At 41.0% G+C, this 20,119-nt stretch overlaps 1 protein-coding gene across 1 annotated transcript in view; it reads left to right on the top strand.

Moving 5' to 3' along the window:
- The first annotated feature begins 477 nt into the window (after positions 1–477).
- SLC22A15 (solute carrier family 22 member 15) overlaps positions 478–20,119 on the top strand; it is a 78,756-nt gene continuing 59,114 nt past the window's right edge. Inside the window, exons 1-2 of the mRNA XM_036768910.1 lie at positions 478–632; positions 18,397–18,609. Coding sequence (XP_036624805.1) covers positions 546–632; positions 18,397–18,609 — 300 coding nt within the window. The 5' untranslated portion in view covers positions 478–545. The remainder of the gene's footprint in view (positions 633–18,396; positions 18,610–20,119) is intronic.

Genomic DNA, 20,119 nt, shown 5'->3' with positions numbered 1-20,119 from the left:
GCCTTCTCAAAGCACAAACATCCTTACCCTCTTCGCAAGCCAAAAGGGAGTAACCCAGTACCCTCCTCCCTCTCACTCTTAAGTGCTGCAGGAAACGCCCCCGCCCCAGGCACTCGCGGGCCCACACCCCTAGGGCCCAGCCCACTCCTGGCCTCCCAGCCTGGTTCGCTCTCCGTCCTCCCACCGGCTCTGGCCCCGCCCCTGCGCACACTCTTTGCTCCGCTTTCCTCCAATGATGGTCAGCAGGCGGAACGCCGTCTGCAGCCGGGGCCCGAGTCTACGCTATCCCTCGGTCCCGGGCTCTCCGCCCCGCATCACGCAGACGCGGTGCTCCCCAGCCCCGCTAGACTCCTTCCCGCTTACCCCGCGGCCGCCTCTGAATGAGCCGAGCGCCGCGCTGGGGGTCGCGGGCCCGGGAGCACTGGTGCTACGGGCCGGGGGGCAGCGCGGGCAAAGTTGTGCGTCCTTGAAGGCTGGGGTGCGGCCTGGGTCTGTGCCTCCAGGCCCCTGCTGGGGGCCGGGCTGAGCGCTCTGGGAGCCGGACCATGGAGGTGGAGGAAGCGTTCCAGGTGGTGGGGGAGATGGGCATCTACCAGATGTACCTGTGCTTCCTGCTGGCCGTGCTGCTGCAGGTGAGTGTCCGCTGCATCCCACCGCCCTCCTGTGTTGGGATGCAACTGGTTAGGGGCCACGGGGCCAGAGTTCCAGCCCCGAGCGATCCTTCTTTCTGTGCGCGACCAGGAGGAGGGAGGCTGGGATCCCTAAAGCCCCGGAGCTGGCTCGTCCCTCCCCCTTCTCCAGGTAGGAGGCGGTGCAGAAGGTTTGGGCTCAGGCCTGAAGAATGCTAGGGTTCTGGGTGGCCCAGGGCCTCGCAGCCACACATCCATACATCCATGCATTGGTCTCACTGTCTGCCCTTGCCTTGCTTTCTACCAGCTGCCACCCTTTTCCATTCATCTGAAGGGCAAGATGTGCCTGTCACTGTTTTCCGGGTGCAAGGGATATGTTTTCTAGACGCTGTATAGATAATGTTTAACTCATCCATTCTGGCCTGAACCCAGGATGGCATAGGAAATAAATGGTATATGGCCTTTCTGATCTCATCTGGCTCCCCATGCATCAGAGCATTCTTTGGGAGAATTTAAGGTTGGATTTCTCTTTCATGTTTCAGTGCATCTTATGGAATAACTTATGTTCAGACTCTTTTTTAAATCTCCAATTAGCACCGAGAGATAGACTAATAGGAAGATGCATCTCGGAGCTCATTTTACAGGTGAGCCCAGAGAGATTAAGTAACTATCCCTGGGATTATGCAGGTAGTAAGTGGGACCACTGGAATTCAGACCCAGATATTCATCTTCCAGATCTAGTATTCTTTCATCATGCCTCATGAAGAGAAACTGAGGCCCAGAGAGAGGCTGTGACCTGTCAGAAGTTGTACAACTTGTTAGCTCCAGTGTTAGAACTAGAATCTGGGTGCTGCTAACTTAGGTGTTCTTTCCACTGACATTCTGAATTATCCTGCCCTGAGGAGGCTCTTTTAGATTCTGACTTTTCCTACCATGGCCTTTAAAATCTATCAAAAAATTACCTTTAAAAGCCCATTTATTGTGACCATACACTGTCATGATATTAAAATATAGTTATTAATTTTCTTTTAATGGGAATCTTTTAAAGCTCAGAGAATTCTGGGAAATGAATGAATTTGGAAACAGGAGCTTGAGAAATGTGAGTTTCAAGCTTTGTCCTAAAGGCCAACACTGATTCACTTTACCAGGTAGAAGGAAGTAGGAAGGAATTCCCTTACAACTTTAAAAATTATGTGAAACAGTGGAAATACACAGCCATTCTCCAGTTCTGATTTGGAAATAATTAGCAAGAATTTCAAGGCTGATCAGACAAGATTAACTAATGCAGTGTAGGTCTATGGGCATTCTTCCGCTTTCTAAAGTGCCACCCAACAGGTTTAGGCATTGTGGCATAACCACAAGATTGTTAGACTTGCATAAGAGAATGAGGCAGCAGGAAAGTTTGAAAAACTCTGAGCTGGCCTTAATGATTCTCTTTTCATGTATTGTCTGAGGTGTAGACTGCTCCCAGTATCCATCAGTATAAAGGAAATTTGGCAAATTCCATTTTCTTTTCCCATGTGAGAAATTCCTAATATACTAATGAACTGTGTTCCAAAAGTTATCCTGCAAATTATATTTGTTTGGATACTTTGTGCACACATCTTGCTCATTAAGCAGACATTCATTACTGTATGGAAAAGCACTGTACTTGGGAAGGAGGGGAGAAAGGACTGCAAAGAGGTTTTAGAGAAGGTTGCCCTGTAGTAACCTATAATGCATTTGGAAAATATCTTTGATAATCTATGAAAACTGGTTCAAATACAGGTGCCCCCTTCAAATAACAAGCAAAAAAAAATCTATGAAAGCTTATGCTACTAAAAGGGGAGAGTGTGTTGTCTAGCAAAGTGTGCTGAGTCTGGAGAAAGAGGACATTGGTTCAGATTCAGCCACTTGTGTGACCCTGGGCAAGTCACTTCTTCCCTGAGACTCAGTTTCGCTATCAGTAAAATGATATTATATTTCCATCATTCCATTGTGACTTCCCTATTTTGCCTAATACGTTAGTTCCCAGAACATCAAAGTGCCCCAAAACACATACCACAGCCATCTATCTCTGACTCCTGGATTTGCCAGCTTCTTCAGTTCTAACTACCTAGTATGAGTCGGCCAGAGTCAGCAGACTTTAGAATTTCTTATTGGTCTAACAACTTTTCTCCCTATTTTAGCTGTACTATCACCATTTTGTGCACAAGTAATAATAGTACCTGCATTTATATAAACCGTTAAGGTTTGCAAAGCACTTTAAATAGATTGTCTCATTTGATTCAGACAACCACCCTGGGACGTAGGTACTATTACTATTGCTGTTAAAGAAAACAAGGCTCAGATTGGTTAAATGACTTGACAAGGGTCACATAGTAGCATTTATTAAGCACCTACTATGTGCTAAAGTACACTGTGCTACCTGCTGACAATGCCAAGAAAGACAAAAGAGAGTGTCTACCTTCAGCTGTTTGTGACTTCAGATCTCACCCTCCATCCGTTTAGATCAAGGTGCCTTCTCTGCCCACCTTCATCCCACACACATGCATTGTAGTGGGTGCAGGTACACTGTTAAGAGTTTTGTTGTTCAGTTGTATCTAACTTTTTATGACCTCGTGGACCATAGCCCACAGGCTCTTTTGTCCTCCACTGCAGTCTGTTCATGTTCATTGTTTCTATGATGCTAGCCTTCTCATCCTCTGCTACCCCCCTTTCCTTTTGCCTTCAATCTTTCCCGACATCAGGGTCTTTAGTATGGACTGATTTGATGTCCTAGCTATCCCAGGGACACTCAAAAGTCTTCTCCAGCACCTCAGCTCAAAAGTGTCAATTCTGCCCAGCCCAGCCTTCTATGTAAGTCCAACTCTCACAGCCATACATTGCTACTGGAAAAGCCATAGCCTTGATTATATGGACCTTAGTCAACAAGGTGATGGCTCTGCTTTTTAGTATGTGTCCAGATTTGCCATGGCTTTCCTTCCAAGAAGTAAGCATCTTTTAATTTCATGGATACAGTCACTGTCTGCAGCGATCTTTGAGCCCAAGAATGTAAAATCTGACCTGCTAATAGCATCATACACTTTTAAAGAGTGTAAGAAAGAAACCATTTTGGACAGTACTGTATTTTTACATACGAATTACTACTTTGGGAACTACCTAGAGCTGTTGTATCAAATTCAAATAGAAACCAGGATCAGTAAAGTATACTCAAGGATCTCTGCAGGGGGAAGGAGGCAGAGCATATTGACTTAGAAAAACCACATGTTAACATTGTCTGTGTTCTATTGTATTTATTTAGTTAGTTAACTATTTCCCAATTACATTTTAATCTAGTTCTTGTGGCACTCCTGGTGTTTTGGGTCTGGCAGTGGTGGGTTTGACCAAACATCTGAGAAGATTTACCTTGATATGACTAGGACTGACTTCTCTAAAACTTCTAAACTTCCAACTTCTAAAGACAAAACTTCTAAAAATTTCTCAGTTTTCTCATCTGTAAAATTGGTTGGACCTCTGAGGTCCATCCCTTCTATATCTACATAATGATTCTGTGACCTTTTCTAGGTCTCAATGTATGATCCCATTCACATGCAAGCCCCCCCTTTTCCTCTATATTCAATGTCTATGTTTTAAACAAAAACAGGCCATGTACCTAAAATGAAACTAGCTCAGCCTTGTTTATAGACAAAACTAAGATTTGATTCAATCCAGGATACTTTTATTAAGAACTCTTTCTTATATAGATGTTAGTGCTAAGTTTAGATGAGAAAGTCCCTTCCCTCATGGATCTTACTAGGGAATTTGACTAACATACAAGAGATAATAGTGAAACAATACTATGGAGTCAGTGTATTATACAGGTACACAGTACTATGTAACATTTGTGGCGGAAAGTTATTAACTAGAGCAGAGATATCAAATTTGTTGGCTGGATGGAGCAAAGGTGCAGAACTTCCCAGTGTGGTCTGACCCAAATTAAAATGTAATTGGGAAATGTTGAGCAAAGTAAATTAAAATTCAACACAACACAGATGATGTTCATTTGTGGTTTTCTAAGTCAATGTAGAGCTCACTTGGATCTGATTGTATTTGAATTTGACTTCACTGAGGAATAAGAAAGCATTCTTGGAAAAGGTGACATTTAAATTGGGCTTGGTGGGTGGGAATTCAGTAGGAAAAAGGGTTGGAAGGAGAGGCATTCCAGGCATAGGAAACAGCATGAGGAAAGGGGTGTGTGTGTGTGTGTGTGTGTGTGTGTGTGTGTGTGAGTGAAATCACAGGGCATGTTTGAGGATGAGAATAATGGAGTAAGGCCACCTTTGGAGTTGGTGCCCAAGAGAGGCCTAGGGTACTTCTCTGGATGTCTTTAAAAAAAAAAACCAGACAAACTTAACCGTCTTATAATTACCGAACCAGAGAGGGGTTGATTATAATGTTTAACATGTGAGTCATTTTGTTTACTTTTCATTTTTTGCCTCTGTTTCCTGGTAGGGATTGTGAGTTGGAATGCTAGTCAGTCAATTAGCATTTAATTAAGTGCCAACTGTGTGCCAGGCACTGTTCACACACACAGAGGCAGGAAAATATTAAGTAGTCTAGTTGAACTGTCTACAGCTTCTATATTGTGAATGTGAAGGAAAATGGAAGGCAGGACATTGTACTCCTTTGTTTTAAATTCCATTAGGTAATGGAATATTACTGTGCCCCAAGAACTGACTGACTGTGAAGAATACAGACACGTGAAAAGACTTATCTGAACTGATGCCAGAAACTAGTCATGCAGTCGGGGATAAGTAACATCAACAAACAGTGTTGAGCCATTGCCATTTCGTATGGAGAAGAGAGCGTTTGAGGGTATGTGTGTGTGCTTTGCAAACATTTTCTGTCTCTGGGTCCCTCTGGCAGAACCACAGAACTCAGCAAGCCACTTATCGTGCATGATGTTACTGGCCCCTACAAAGCCTCCAGGACTGATGAGAAAAAATCCCTTTTCTAGATGAGAAACCAGCCAGGTCATAAGATGATAGATCTAGAACGAAAAGAGATGACTGAATCCCTAGGAGGTTAAATGACTTACATGAAACTTCCCTCCCACTGCTAGCTCATGTGGGCCTTATTCTCCAAGCTTTATTGCTTTTCTCCCCCTTTGGGGAACTTAAATGCTTGTCAAATTGAACTCAAGGAACCATCCAAGGAAGTATGTGGTTAGCTATTTGTGTGGCATTGGCTTGTCGTTCTTGTTATCTAAAGTCTCACAGGTAGTAAGTATCAAGGGCAGATTTGAAACTGGCTCCTCTGACTTGAGAGACATTGCTTCTGCTGTATCATCCTTCAACAATATCTGAGTTTTTATTAATCTTGTTTGTTTTCTTGTGACTACAGTCTAGGAAGAGAAAGCCCAATCTTTAGTGGCAATGTGTTTCCTTTCTTTTAATGGGTTTTAAAGGGAGGGCAAACTATGGTCAATCTGGAGAATACTGGACTTGGACAAAGTCAGATTTTGGCTCTGCCACTTACTATTTTTGTGACTTTCACAGGTCACTTAGCTTTCCTGGGCCTCAGTTTACTCAGCTGCAAAATGAGATAGGGAAGGAGATTGGACTAGATGACTTTGAAAGTCCTAGCTATGTGACACCATGGTGATCTTCTAGAAGATCTATTTGGATGTGCCAAGATGGTGGGTAGAAAAGAGAGGAAGGCTTGTCTTGACAAGAAGATGAATGGCAGGGTTAGGATTTTGTGAAATTTTCATATCCAAAGTCAGGAGCAAGGCTCCACCACTCCTCCAGATGGGGAGTGGAGTCATCATAACTTTGTGGTAATACACATCAATAGGATTCAGAATTGAAAAGAACCTTAGAGATCATCATCTCCAATCTACTTAATTTACAGCTGAGAAGACTATAGCCTTGTAAGGTAGAACCATTTGTCCATGCACACTCAGGTAGTAAGGCCTTCACGTTGTATTTCTATAGTGCTCAGAAGTTTACAAAATGCTTTCCTTCTAACAAACCTGTGAGGTCGGGAAGATAGATGTTATTTTCACTATTTTGTGAATAAAGAAAGCAGTACCCAGAGGGGTAAAATGCTTGTTAACTGATTGAAATGACTTCCTCATATGGCTACTGTGTCGGAGGTGGCCTCTTTCTGTTTTCACCCACAGTCCTATTTCTTATCCCCAGAGATGGGAGGTGACATAACCATCTCTTAACTCATATAACTGTTCTTCCGGATCTCTAAGTGTGGGCCAAATTAAAGATGGAGACTGTGGTCGAGTACTCATACAGTGAACTCACTCTGCCCCAGCTATGACATCATTTAGCCAAGATTCATTAAAATGTTGGTCTTGCTGATTAATTTTGGGTCATGCTGTACTTGGCATCCTTCATGAGTAATTTGTAAAACGGTAAAGAAAGTAAAAAATGATGGATAATGCACTCCACCAAGTTTGGAAAAAGAGAATAGCCGTGTACATTAATATTGCCTTCTCTTTGCCTCTTGTATTCTATTACTTTTTGATTAATTTTCATGATGATTTGTATTGTTTTGCATGAAATCTTTAGGTGGGTCTGAAAACTGGGGATATGATCAGTAGGGTATTCCCTAAACCAGGTATAAGTGGCAGAACAAGCAAAGAGTAAATATACTCTTAAAATAATTTTTATTTATGTATTTTGTTTTTATATTGCTAGGATTTCTCTCTATATCCCTCTCCCTCTCATATCCCAGAGAATTCAACAAATGATTAATACACTGAAGAAAATGTGACAATGTATGTAACATTTCACATCCATAGGACCCCCATACACACACACACACACATACACACACATACAAATACACATATACGCCTCTGCAAAGAAATTGGGGAAAGTGTCTTATTTTTCTTCTTATTTTGGTAATTTTGCAACATAAATTTTTTTTAATTAATTTTTTTTTTAGTTTATAACACTCAGTTCTACAGGTTTTTGGGTTCCAAATTTTCTCTCCCTTCCTCTCTTCCCCCATCCCCTCGCAAGACAGCGTGTAATCCAATGTAGGTTCTACATATACCTTCACACTGAACTTATTTACATAATAGTCCAGTTGTAAAGAAGGATTATAACCAATGGAATGAATTATGAGAAAGGAGAAATGAAACCAAAAAAAAAAAGAGAGAGAGCAAAAAGTTTGTCTCAATCTGCATTCAGACTCCGTAATTTTTTCTCTAGATGTGCATAGCTTTTTCCATCATGAGTCTTTTGGAGTTGTGTTAGAACCTTGCATTAATGAGAGGAGCCAAGTCTATCAAAGTTACAGATACTATGTGTCTATAATCGTGTATAATGATCTGGTTCTACTCCCCTCACTCAGCGTCAGTTCACATAAGTCATTCCAGGTTGTAATGAAGTCCGTCTGCTCCTCATTTCTTATAACACAATAGTATTCCATTACATTCATATACCACAATTTGTTTAGCCATTCCCCAATTGATGGGCATCCCCTTGATTTCCAATTCTTTGCCACCACAAAAAAGCTGCTATAAATATTTTTGTACCTACAGGTCCCTTTCCCATTTGTATGATTTCTTTGGGATATAGACCTAGAAGTGGTATTGCTGGGACAAAGGGTATGCACATTTTTACTAGCCCTTTGGGCATAGTTCCATATTGCTCTCCAGAATGCCTGGATCAGTTCATAACTCCAACAACGATGTAAAAATGTGCGACATTAATTGTCCAGCCAACACGCATTTATTAAGTGAATGGCACTATGCCTTTCAATGTTTTAGGGTGCTTATTCTTTCCATTTACATTGTTATAGTCGTGTCTTTTCTTGATTCTATTTTCTTTATTTTACATCAGTTCGTCAGTAAATTTTTCCATGTTTCTTTGAATTCATCATATTTGTTTCTTGCGGCATGGTACAATTTTATTACACTCACATACAATTTATTTAGTCATTCTCCAATCAATGAGGATCTGTTTGTTTCTACTTTTTGCAACCACGAAAAGGGCTGCTATAAATACTTCAGTATATATAGAACCATTCTTTTTGTCAATTAACTCCTTGGGTAGATGCCTAGGAATCTTTGGGTCAAAGGGCATGGAAATTTTAGTCATTTTATTTATATAATTACAAATTTTCCAGAATGGTATACGGATTTGCAGCTCCACCAACAATGCAATAGTATGCCTATCTTTCAATAACCTTTCTAGTACTGATTATTCCCATCTTTTTTTATCTTTACCAATTTGCTGGGTGTTAGGGGAAACCTCAGAGTTGTTTTGATTTGTATTTCTCCTATAACTCGTAATTTGGAGGATTCTTTCATATAGTTGTCAATAGTTTGCAATTCTTCTTTTGAGAACTGTTTATTCATATCCTTTACTGTGGATACTGGCTTTTGTATTATATGTTAGTGCTTTGTCTATCTTAGATATCTAACCTTTGTCTGAGAAATTTGATATAAAATTTTTTCCTACATGCTATTTTTAATGCCTCTTTAAAAGTAACATAGATGTCCTGGTAGCAGCAATATGCTTCATTTCTTCTTTTTACCTGAACCAACCAGATTTGTAATTATATTGGCATGGGGAAGAAATTCCCTTTGGCAATGCAGATCAGCACCTGTTTTGCACCAATACAGATATACTCTTAAGAGTGTTGCTTGTGGTACCAAAACATGGGCAAGACCTAAAGGTAGTAACTCCTGACTCTAAAGTCTGCTCTCTAACCATTTCCCAGTGTTGCCTTCAATTTCTTAAAGTACTTTTTAAATTTAAAGTAGTGAATTTCCTTTAGGTTTAAAATGATGTATCATTTCAGAAACCTCATGGATAGAGATGCCTTGTTAGCACATAATATATGGATGATGTTCTTTTTCCTTTTTTACGTTTGAATTTGTTTAAGGATGATTCACATACAATATATAATTTTTTTTAGTTCAAAAGCGAGGAGAGATCGAGTCTAGCCTCCTCATTTTCCAGGTAATTAAACTGAAGCCCAAAGAGATGAAGCAACTTGATGAGAGCCCCATAGCTACTGAGGCAGAACCAGGAACCAAAAACCAAGCCTCCTAACTTCCAGTCTAATATTTTCTTTATAACGTTAGTCTGCAACTCTCGGTTATCCACAGCAAGTTTTTAATACCAGGCAATCTCTCCATCTCACCTGTCTTACCTATTCAGTATGCTTTGTCCAGTCTGCCATTTTGTCAGCACTGGGTAAGAGTCTAATATGTTTCATATTATCTTAAAACATAATTAGGAGATGCTATTGCAAAAAAACACCATACAGTATATTTCAAAGTCCAGGATTTATCAAATCACTTGCTATTTTTTGATTGTCTGTTCTATTTCTTTTCTTTTCTCCCTTTTAATAATGATCGAGTTGACTATGAAATGGCATTCTAAGTGGGGAGGGGGATGGGGAACTTAGCTCTGTTTATTATCTAGTCTTTGTTCATTTACCTTTTCCTGTGGTTGGCTGTCTAATGGACAAGAATCAGAAGGGTCACATGCGGCCAAAATTCTTGTGTCAATGGGTACTTTGGCAGCCTTTGGGTACCGTGACCTCTACTACTACTACTACCCCTCATTGTAATGGGTTTGATTCTAGGGCAGGGTTAGGTAGCCTACTAAAGCCCACTGATACTACTTGCTCCACTGCCAATGGCATAGCTCTAAAATAATCATGGCTCTGCTACTTATTACCGGAATGACCTCTAACAAGTCTTTTGGGCTTATTCTTTGGGCTCTGGTAAATGGGAGCATTGGACTAGATGGCCCCTAAAGTCCTTTTGTTCACTTTAAATCTGTAATGCTGGGGTAGATCATTGAAGTCTTAATGGGTCCCCATAGTATTCTCAGGTTTGGATCTTTCTTCCTCTTGCTCTCCTAGGGCCTCCCTCTACCACTGTGGTTTGGAAAGATCTGGAGACACCTAAGCTTCATTAAGATTAGGAATATAAACTGAGGCAGAGAACAGCCAGTTAAGACTAGGTGTGAATATTAGACTTCAGGATATGCCTAATAGCCTTTTCCTGTGTCAAAAGGACATATATAACCTTTTTCCTATATACCTGGTGCTAGAGAGAAAAAGGGTAACTAAATCATTCGTTTCCTGGGGACATGAAATTAGACGTAAGTTCTTTCAGAACAGAGACCAACTTTTCTCTTTCTTGGTATCTTCAGTGTTTGTAGCATGTACCTGGCACATAGTAGGCCCTTAATAAATGTTAGTTGACTGACTAAAATTGAACTCCCACAGAATGAAGGGAAAAGAGAGGGAACATCCTAATAAAATACTCTTTTCTGGGCACCATATCTTCCTGTCTCCTTTCAAAAGAACATAGGATCATGGATCTACAGTTCAAAAGGATCTCAGAGGCCATATAGTCCAACTTAGGTTAGGTTGTTGTCCTTCATTCTTAAAAGGGACCAAAATGACTACAGATATATTGATTCTATGGTGACTAACCTTGATAGACTTGGCTCTTCTCAGCAATACAAGATTCAAAGACAACCCCAAAGGACTCATGATGGAGAGAGCTATGTACAGCCAGAGAAAGAACTATGGAGTCTGAATGCAGATTGAGGCAAACTATTTGCTCTCCTTTTTCTTTTCTTTTGTTTTTGCTTTTTTTTTGTTTTTCTTTCTTCTTTCTCATGATTCATTCCATTGGTCATAATTCTTCTTTACAACTTGACTATCGTGTAAATAAGTTTAATGCAAAGTTATATGTAGAAGATATATCGGATTCCATGCTGTCTGGGGGAAGAGTGGGGAGAGGGAGGAAGAAAATCTGTAACTCAAAATCATGTGGAACTGAATGTTATAAACTAAAAATAAAAATCTTAATTTAAAAAAAAAAGAAAGAAAGGGACCAAAATGACATTACTATGTTGGAGTCAAGGTACAGGATGTCTGACTGTGACTGATAGGAACAATATGAGCTCTGAAGGTTCTACCACGGGTTGGGCACAAATAGTTCATATGAGCATTTGGAGTGCAAGTGTCTCTAAATTTATACAGCTCACATTTCTTTTGAGCTACTGCAATTCTGCTTTGCTTGTAGAGCACAGCATCTTCTTTGATGTGGGCATGCCATGTTGGGTGGTCCTGTGCCAGTGTCTCCCATGTCTCACAATCAATTCCAAAGTTCTTCAGAGAGACTTTGAGAATGTCCTTGTGTCTCTTCTTTTGACTACGATGTGAGTGCTTGCCCTGTGTGAGCTCTCCATAAAAGTCTGAGAGGCCATATTGTCCAAACCTTTTGATTAACAGATAAAGAAAGACACCAGTGGTTAATTGACTTGACTGAGATGAAGAATGCCATTCTACTTCTCCCTATTACACCTCCTGGGAAAACCCCTTTCTCCAGAAGCCTCCTCACCAGAACATACTTGTCCTTGAGCCCCTTCCTTTTACTTTTTCTTCCTCCCCCCTCCATTGCCTTCTGTTGATTTTCAGCAGATTAAGTTAAAGTTAGCAAACATTTAGATAGCACTTCCTATGTGTGAGATTGTAGTTAAAATCTGAATATGCTAAACATCTAGAAACTGCTTTGTAATTGCAGTTGTCCCCAACTTTACCAGTGACCTCTGGTCACTGATCGAATCCTCTGGCCTTTGCTCTTTCCTCATCTTTCCTGAGGGCTCTGCAGCATTTGACACTACTGGGACCCCTCTCTCCTGGTTCTTCTCATAACTGTCTGACTTCACCACATTCTCCTTGTTGGATCATCATCCATCTCCCTCTAACTGTGGGCATGTCCCCCTTCCTCCCCACCCCAGCCTCTGCCCTGGATATCTCTCTCTCTCTCTCTCTCTCTCTCTCTCTCTCTCTCTCTCTCTCTCTCTCTCTCTTCCTCTCCCTCTCTCCCTTCCTCCCTCCCTCCTTTCCTCTCTCTCTCCCTTTTTCCCTCTACTTCTCCCTCTCTCTCCCTATCTCTCTCTCTATCACTCTCACTCTCTCTCCCTCCCCCCTCCCTCTCCCTCTCTCTGTCTCTCTCTTTTTTCTTTCTCTCTCTCCCTCCCTCTCTCCTTCTCCCCTTCCCTCCCCCCTCCCCACATCACCAGATGCCTTTGGACATCTCAAACTAGATTTCCCATAGACATCTCAAACTCCACTAGTCCAAAACAGAGCTCATTATCTTTTCCCTGGTGGTCCCCACTTCTGGACTTTCCTGTTTCTGTCAAAAGTACCACTCCTCTCCCAGTCACCCAGGTTCACAACCTCAAAGTCACCTTCATCTCTTCCTTCTCCCTTACCTTCTCCTCATTCTCACTCAGTCACTAAGCCCTGTCAATTCTGTTTCTATACATAGAATATTCTCTCAGATCTCCTTCTTTTTCTCCTTTCACAGGACTGCTAGCCTGCTAAAGTCAGTCTTTTAATACATCTTGCCTGGACTATTGCACTCATCTTTTAATTGGTGTCAGTGACTCACATTCCTTCTCTAACCTACACACATCCCACACACAACTGCTGGAGTGATATCCTAAGACACTAGTATAACCATGACATGCTCCTATTCAATAAATTCCAGTAGCTTCCTGCTACCTATAGGATCAAATATAAATTCCCCTGTTAGTTCCAATCCAGTCCAATCCAATAAACGTTTGTTAACTGCCTACTATGTTCCAGGTACTGTGCTAAATGCTGGGACTACAATTAATAAAAAGATAGTCTCTGCCCTCAGGGAGCTTATAATCTAAAGCCCTTTACATTGAGCTCCAACCTAGGTTTCCAACCTTATTAATATTGGTCTTTCTTCTTTGTACACTCTTGGACTCAGCCAAACTAGCCTTGCTCTTTGTTACAACATACAATACAATATACTTCCTATCTCCTTGCATTTGCAACAACGTATTTTTCCCCATGCCTGGAATGCATTCCTGTCTTTCTAAAATCCATGGTTTCCTTCAAAGCCCATCTCATACCACCTCCTCCATGAAGTCTTTCCTGATTCCTCCAGCCAGTAATATTCTCCTGCCAAAAGTTACATTGTGTTTACTTTGTATATGCTGATTTTGTGTACTTATTTCCAGTGATAGAATGTAAGCTTCTCAAGGAAAGGCATACTTTAGTTTTTGTCTTTGCATCTTCAGTGCCTGACACATAGTAGGTACTTAGTAAATATTTATTGAGTGATTGACTATATGTGATCTTGCTGTACTTGTAGTTTCAGATTCTTGTACATTTCAATGAAATGATTCCTTCCTGTGTTGTAACTTCTTATAGGTTCCTGCATCAGGGTGGAGGAAAGCCGTTTTCTTTTTCCTTTGTAATAAATTATCACCCTAGAGTGACCTATACGAGCTTTTCATTCCTCTAGATTTACTGCTAAATATGAAAATACTACTTATCATGGTTTACGTTGGCCTTATGTTATGCTACTTATCATGTCATGACTTTTTTTTTCCCCAGGGCAGTTTCATTGTCTCAATATGACAAATAACTCTTCCTTTGCCTTTAAAAAAATCTTCTACACTTAACAGTTGGATCATTGCCGTATAAAATATACTTTTTATCCTTTAGATAGCAGAACACATGGTAAATTTCAGGCACAACCAGATTTTATCAAGTGGGCCATCTGATCAGAAAGTCATATTATGCAGGCTATATGAATTTCCATTTCATTAGCTTCACGAAAAAGAATGTCTTTTCTTAGACCCCAGTGAACTCAGACATTGTCCAGAGTTTGGCATTACTAGCCTAATAGTTCATGTGTGCTGGCTAAACTTAAAAAATGACTAAAAATAGCTTATATACCTGATTTTTTGGAAGGTGTTCGTTTAGAGCAGGGGTCTTGAAGCCCCATGTTTTAATCCTGCCCTTGCTGCTGGTATCACTTTTCTGTATCTCTCTTTTCAACAGTAAAATTGCGATAATATTTACTGTACAGAAATTCTATTGTAATTCTTTATAAAGCAAGGATTCTTAACCTGGATCTGCTAGATAGATTTCAGGGGGTCTGTGACCTTGTCTGAGAAAAAAAATCCCATCTTTATTTTCACTAAAAATATTTCCTTCAGTTATTAAAAAAATATTCTGAAAAGGGATCCATAGGCTTCATCAATAAATAAACATTTATTAAGTACTTCCCATATGCCAGGCATGCAAAAACTGATAAAAAAAAACACCCTGCCTTCAAGAAGTTTGCCATCTACTGGGGGGGGGGTGGGAGACAACATGCAAACAAATATATACAAAATAAGCTATATCCAGGATAAACAGGAAATATTAAAGGAGAGAAGGTGCTAGAATTAAGAGGATTTAGAGAAGGCTTCCTGTCATCTCCAGTCATCCTGATGAATATCTGATCACTGGATCCAGATGGCTCTGGAGGAGTAAGTGAGGCTGGTGACCTTGCTCAGCCCTCCCTCCCCCAAATCAGTCAACTGCAAGTCATGTCATCATTTCCCTGATGCCATGGTCCTCTTCAAAAACAAAGGACAAACACAACAACAACAACCTGTAGAAAATGAGATTTTTTGTTAGGACTTAAAGGAAGCCAAGGAGATTGGTGGTCAGAGGAAAGAAAGGCAAGAGGGGACAGCCAGAGAAAATGCCCGAACCTGAGAGTTGGAGTGTTTCGTAGACATCCAAGGAGTCCATGACGCAATAAAAAGTTAAGAACCAACCACTGGTTTAAAACTTGCATAGGAGCACAAAGATCTAAAAGATCATGTAGTCTAGCCCCGCCCCCCATTTTAAACATGAGGAAACCGAGCACCAAAAAGGAGAAAGTTATTTGGTTATAGTCACCTGTTGCAGTAAGTAGCAGAGATACCATATTCTTGACTCCAAAGTAGTTCTCCTCCAGGCTGTACTCCTAACTCTCTGTCTTTTTCTCTACCATACCCCAGAAACTTCTTCACCCTGAAAATTCACTACACCCCTGGAATTTTCATACTGGAAGTACCCTCCTGTCCTGCAGCCTCTTCCTCAAATGAGCTGATTTGTAAAGCACTTAGCACGTGCCTGATACATAGTAGGTGCTTAATAAATACCTGTTCTTTCCCTCTTTCTCATCCTCAGATTGGCTAGTACTCCTCCATTTTAAGGAGGATGCTCAGTCCAGCCATGTCTTCATTCCTCCTCAGGTTTCACCTCCGGCTCTCCTAACTTTCTCTACCATTCCCCTGTGGGTTTTTATCATCCTTTTATGTTTTGTTTTCTACCCATAGAATATAAGCTCCTTGAGGGCAAGGACTGTTTTTCTGCTTATATTTGTATTCCCAAGGGTGCGCAGGGCCTGGCCTGTATAATAAGTGCTTTATAAATGTTTATTAACTTGTTGGATCTACTGTGTCTCACAATGTCCAATTAGACTGTTGAAAAATGTTTGAAAGGGATGAGTTCTGTGAGCAGAGACATGGCTTCATGCAGATGGGGAAGGCTCTATGCAGTCTGAGCCTATGTGTGCTGAGGGCCCATTGATAGAACCATTGATGGCAGGAATAAGATTGGATGTACACATCCGGAGAAGTGATTTGAAGGAATGTCTTAGTGATGCAGCAGCAAAACACCTTTTTGTGATTGGAGTGAGGTGAACACTAGATGTTCACAAAGGCTTGTAAACCGCCGCTCTGTATTTTCCTTATCTGCAGCCCACAGAGAAGAGAATCAGTCAACAAGCATTAACTAAGTGCCTATGATGTGCGAGGTACTGTGTTAGGGAAGCTTAGGAGGCACAGAAGACAGAGTGCTGGGCATGGAGTCAGGAAGACTTGAGTTCAAATCTAGTCTAAGACACCAGCTGTGTGACCCTGGGTAAGTCACTTAACCTCTGTCTACCTTAGTTTCCTCATCTATAAAATGGGAATAATAAGTGTACCTACCCCTCAGGGTCATTGTGAGGATCAAATAGATGATAATTATAAAGCACTTGGCACAGTGCCTGGCACACAGTAAGCCCTATATGAATGTCAGCTGTTGTGGTGGCTGTTGTAATTGTAGGGATACAATGACGAGACCAAATCAGTTCCTTCTTTCAGGGAACTTCCTTGTAAATGGGGAGATAAATATATATGTGTGTGTATATATATATATGTAGGTGTATGCACAATAGATGCAAGCCAATTTTTGGAGGGGGATGTATTAACAGGTGAGAGGATGAGCAAAATCTTCATGTAGAAGGTGGCATTGCAGTTGAACCTTAGAAGAAGGGAAAGGAAAGGGAATAAGCAATTATAGAGCACCTACTGTGTGCCAGGTGCTGCGCTAAATATTTTACAATTATTATTTCATTTGATCCTCACAACAACTCTGCCAATGTAGTTGCTGTTATTAACCCTGTTTTACAGTTGAGGAGACTGAGGCAAACAGATTAATTGACTTGCCCAGAGTCACAGGGCTAGTAAGTGTCTGAGTCTGGATTTATATTTGGGTCTTTCTGACTCTCCACTGCACCACCTAACTGTCTCATTGGATAAGAAGAATAGAGGAAGAGAGTAAGTTCATCGGTATAATAAAGTCTTGGAAAAAGAAACTCCTTCCACTGATTTAGATCGGTACCTTTGCTGCCACTTCTGGTCTTAGAAAGTTGTCTAGGACACTAAGACATCAAGTGACTTACCCAGGGTCAGTACAGGTCAGAGAGGTGATATTTGAACCCACTTTTTCCTGCCTCAGAGGCCAGCCCTCTATTGATTGTGCCATCCTGCTTGTTTTGAAGGGAACTAGAGATTTGAAGAGATGGCAGTGAGATCAGAGTGCACCCCAGGCATGGGGGATATCCAAAACAAAACTGTGAGGCTGGGTGATGCGGAGCAATGTTAAGCTACAGTTAGAAGACCCATGCAGTTGGACCGTGGAATTTGTGATGGGGAATGATATGTAAAAAGGCAAGGAAGGTAAATTGGGGCCAGGTTGTCAAGAGCATATGGAGAGCTGAAAATTAGAAGGTCATACAAGACTTTCTCCTCTAATAAAGTGGAAATAGGTTCCTCCTGCTATAATGAAAAAGGAATTGGCAGCAGAAGAAAAGTAGGGGTGGAATTTGGCAAAGCTGACATAGGGTGGTTGGAACTGAGGATAAGCTCTAGCAAGTCTGAGACAATCCAGGAAAGATCTAAAGTAAAAGAAAAAAAGAAAGGAAAAGATCTAAGGTAAATTAAATCTTCCTAAGCCAAGAGGGAAACAAGGAATAGATTAAGCAGTAATTGATAACACAGTTATCAATGATCCGAGAACCTAGATTTACTTAGATACCTGAATTTCTTTAAATCTTGTTCTAAATATAATGTAGCATATAAATATAATAATGAGTAAATCTAGTAAACGTTATGCTTGGCTATATTTAACAAAGTTGTGGGGTTTTTTATTTTTAAAAATGAACAGGAAAGTGTCCCAGTTAGCCATTCATATGAGAAACATAACTGTTTGAACCTTGAGACTGTAGCCCAGCTAAGAGTGGCCACCTAGTGGCATTTTATCCTAATGTGGGGCATCTTACTTTATGGCCTAGTATTTGAAAAGAAATAACACCCTTGGAAGGGACAGCCTTGAAGGTTCAAACTTCTAAAGATATGGGCAATATCACACCCATCCTACTCACCTTCCCCGCCCTCCATGAAGCTCAAATAAGATAATATTTCTGTGAAGCCCTTTGAAAAACTATGAAATGCGAGACCCACAAGGTAGTGATGGTGTTGTTATAATTATGCAGTGTCACTAACTGCACTGGCCAGGAACACACATCCAAAGGAGGACTATAAATTCATGAGAGTGAGATTTTTAAGGTGAATGGCCAATTTCTGTGGGATGTTTTAATTTTGTGCCTTTGTATTGCTAGCTTTATGTTGCCACGGAGGCAATCCTCATCGCACTGGTTGGGGCAACGCCTTCCTACCACTGGGACCTGGCAGAGCTTTTGCCTAATCAAAGCCATAGCAACCAGTCAAGGACGGAAGACCAAGCCTTTGGGGAATGGTTCCTGACAGCCAATGGAAGTGAGATGCACAAGCATGTCCATTTCAGCGGCAGCTTCACCTCCATCGCCTCTGAGGTAAATGATTAGGAAGTAAAGAAGAAACAGACTAGTTGGTGGCAACCTGAAAGCGTTCATTCTAAGAAAGACAAACAAAATTAGGTTGTACATCAATGCTTTGAGAGAAATAAATGTGCATACGACCTAATTTTATTTGACTGTAATTTTGTTGGACTGTTTTGAACTTTGATTACTTTGGGTCACTTAATAAATTGGCTTCTTTGTCCATAGTCACCTGCTCTTTGAATTTTACCTGAGTTTTAGGTACGTTTCAAAGGACCATCCTAAGCATCATCAATAATAGTCATGATAATGAAGCTGTGCTGTTACTATCTGGAGAATGGGGATAGGGACTAGGAATGGATGTTTGATGTTTCTGGGGTTGGAACGTCTTCTGCCAGTACGAGTCATCCCCTTCTCAGGCAGAGGTTGCCAAGAGTGCTGAAAAATTCAATGATTTCCCCTGTTTCAGATAGAGGCCTGTTCACTGGGTCTTCCTGGCTTCAAGACCAGCTCAGGAATAACGATAGCAACATTGCCTTTTTTAAACTTGACCATTTCAGTCCCAGAATGGAAGAATGCTATCACAAACTCGTTCTCTTTTCCCTAGAAAGGGAGGAGCAGAAATACTGTAGAAGTGGACATGAGAGAACACAGAAGTTGCCATACAGCTGGACAAATTCTTTTTTTTAATTTGTTTTTGTCTGTTTGAATATACTTTTCATATATAGTAATTAACCCCACACATTATTATGATAACTCTATTTCTTGAATATATTCATCATCGTAATAGCTAGCATTTATATACCACTTTGAAATTTGCAAGTTGGTTTATGAATATTATTTCATTTGATCCCCCCAAGAACCCAGGGAGGCAGGTGCTATTATTATCCTCATTTTATAGATGAGAAAACTGAGGCTGAGAGAAGCTAAGGTCAGGCAGTTAGTAAGTGTCTGAGGCTGGACTTAAGTCTTCCTGATTCCCCTGGGTCCAGCGCTCTATCCACTGCTCCCCTAGCCACCACTATTAAATTATATTAATATCTAAGTTCATGAGGTTCATGAGATAGACTGGACCTAGGCTTTGGCAACATGTAGAATGTACCAGGTGTCACAGAGTGAGGGCTGGAGGTCTCACTTCAAAGGTACTTTTGTTAGAGGAGGGAAACACTCAGGTCATGGGCAGTAATCCTCTGTGCTAGCTGAGAGGGAGAACTATTCAGTGGGAGATCACTTTGTCTAAATCCCTCTGTTTTTGAGTCATTTCAGTTGTGTCCAACTCTTCGTGACCCCATGTGCGGTTTTCTTGGCAAAAAAAAACAAAACACTGGAGCGGTTTGCCATTTCCTTCTCCAGCTTATTTTACAGATGAGGAAATTGAGGCAAACAGAGTTAAGTGATTTGCCCAGGGTCACATAGCTAGTAAGTGTCTGAGGTCAAATTTGAACTCAGGTCTTCCAGACTCTAGGCCTGGAACTCTATCCACTGTGCCACCTAGTAGCCCCTAACCAGGGGTGGGGAACCTCTG

This window comes from Trichosurus vulpecula, chromosome 7 (genome assembly GCF_011100635.1).
Source record: "Trichosurus vulpecula isolate mTriVul1 chromosome 7, mTriVul1.pri, whole genome shotgun sequence".
NCBI lineage: Eukaryota > Metazoa > Chordata > Mammalia > Diprotodontia > Phalangeridae > Trichosurus > Trichosurus vulpecula.
Note: the sequence above shows the minus strand (reverse complement) of the source record. Positions and strands in the feature narration are given on the sequence as shown.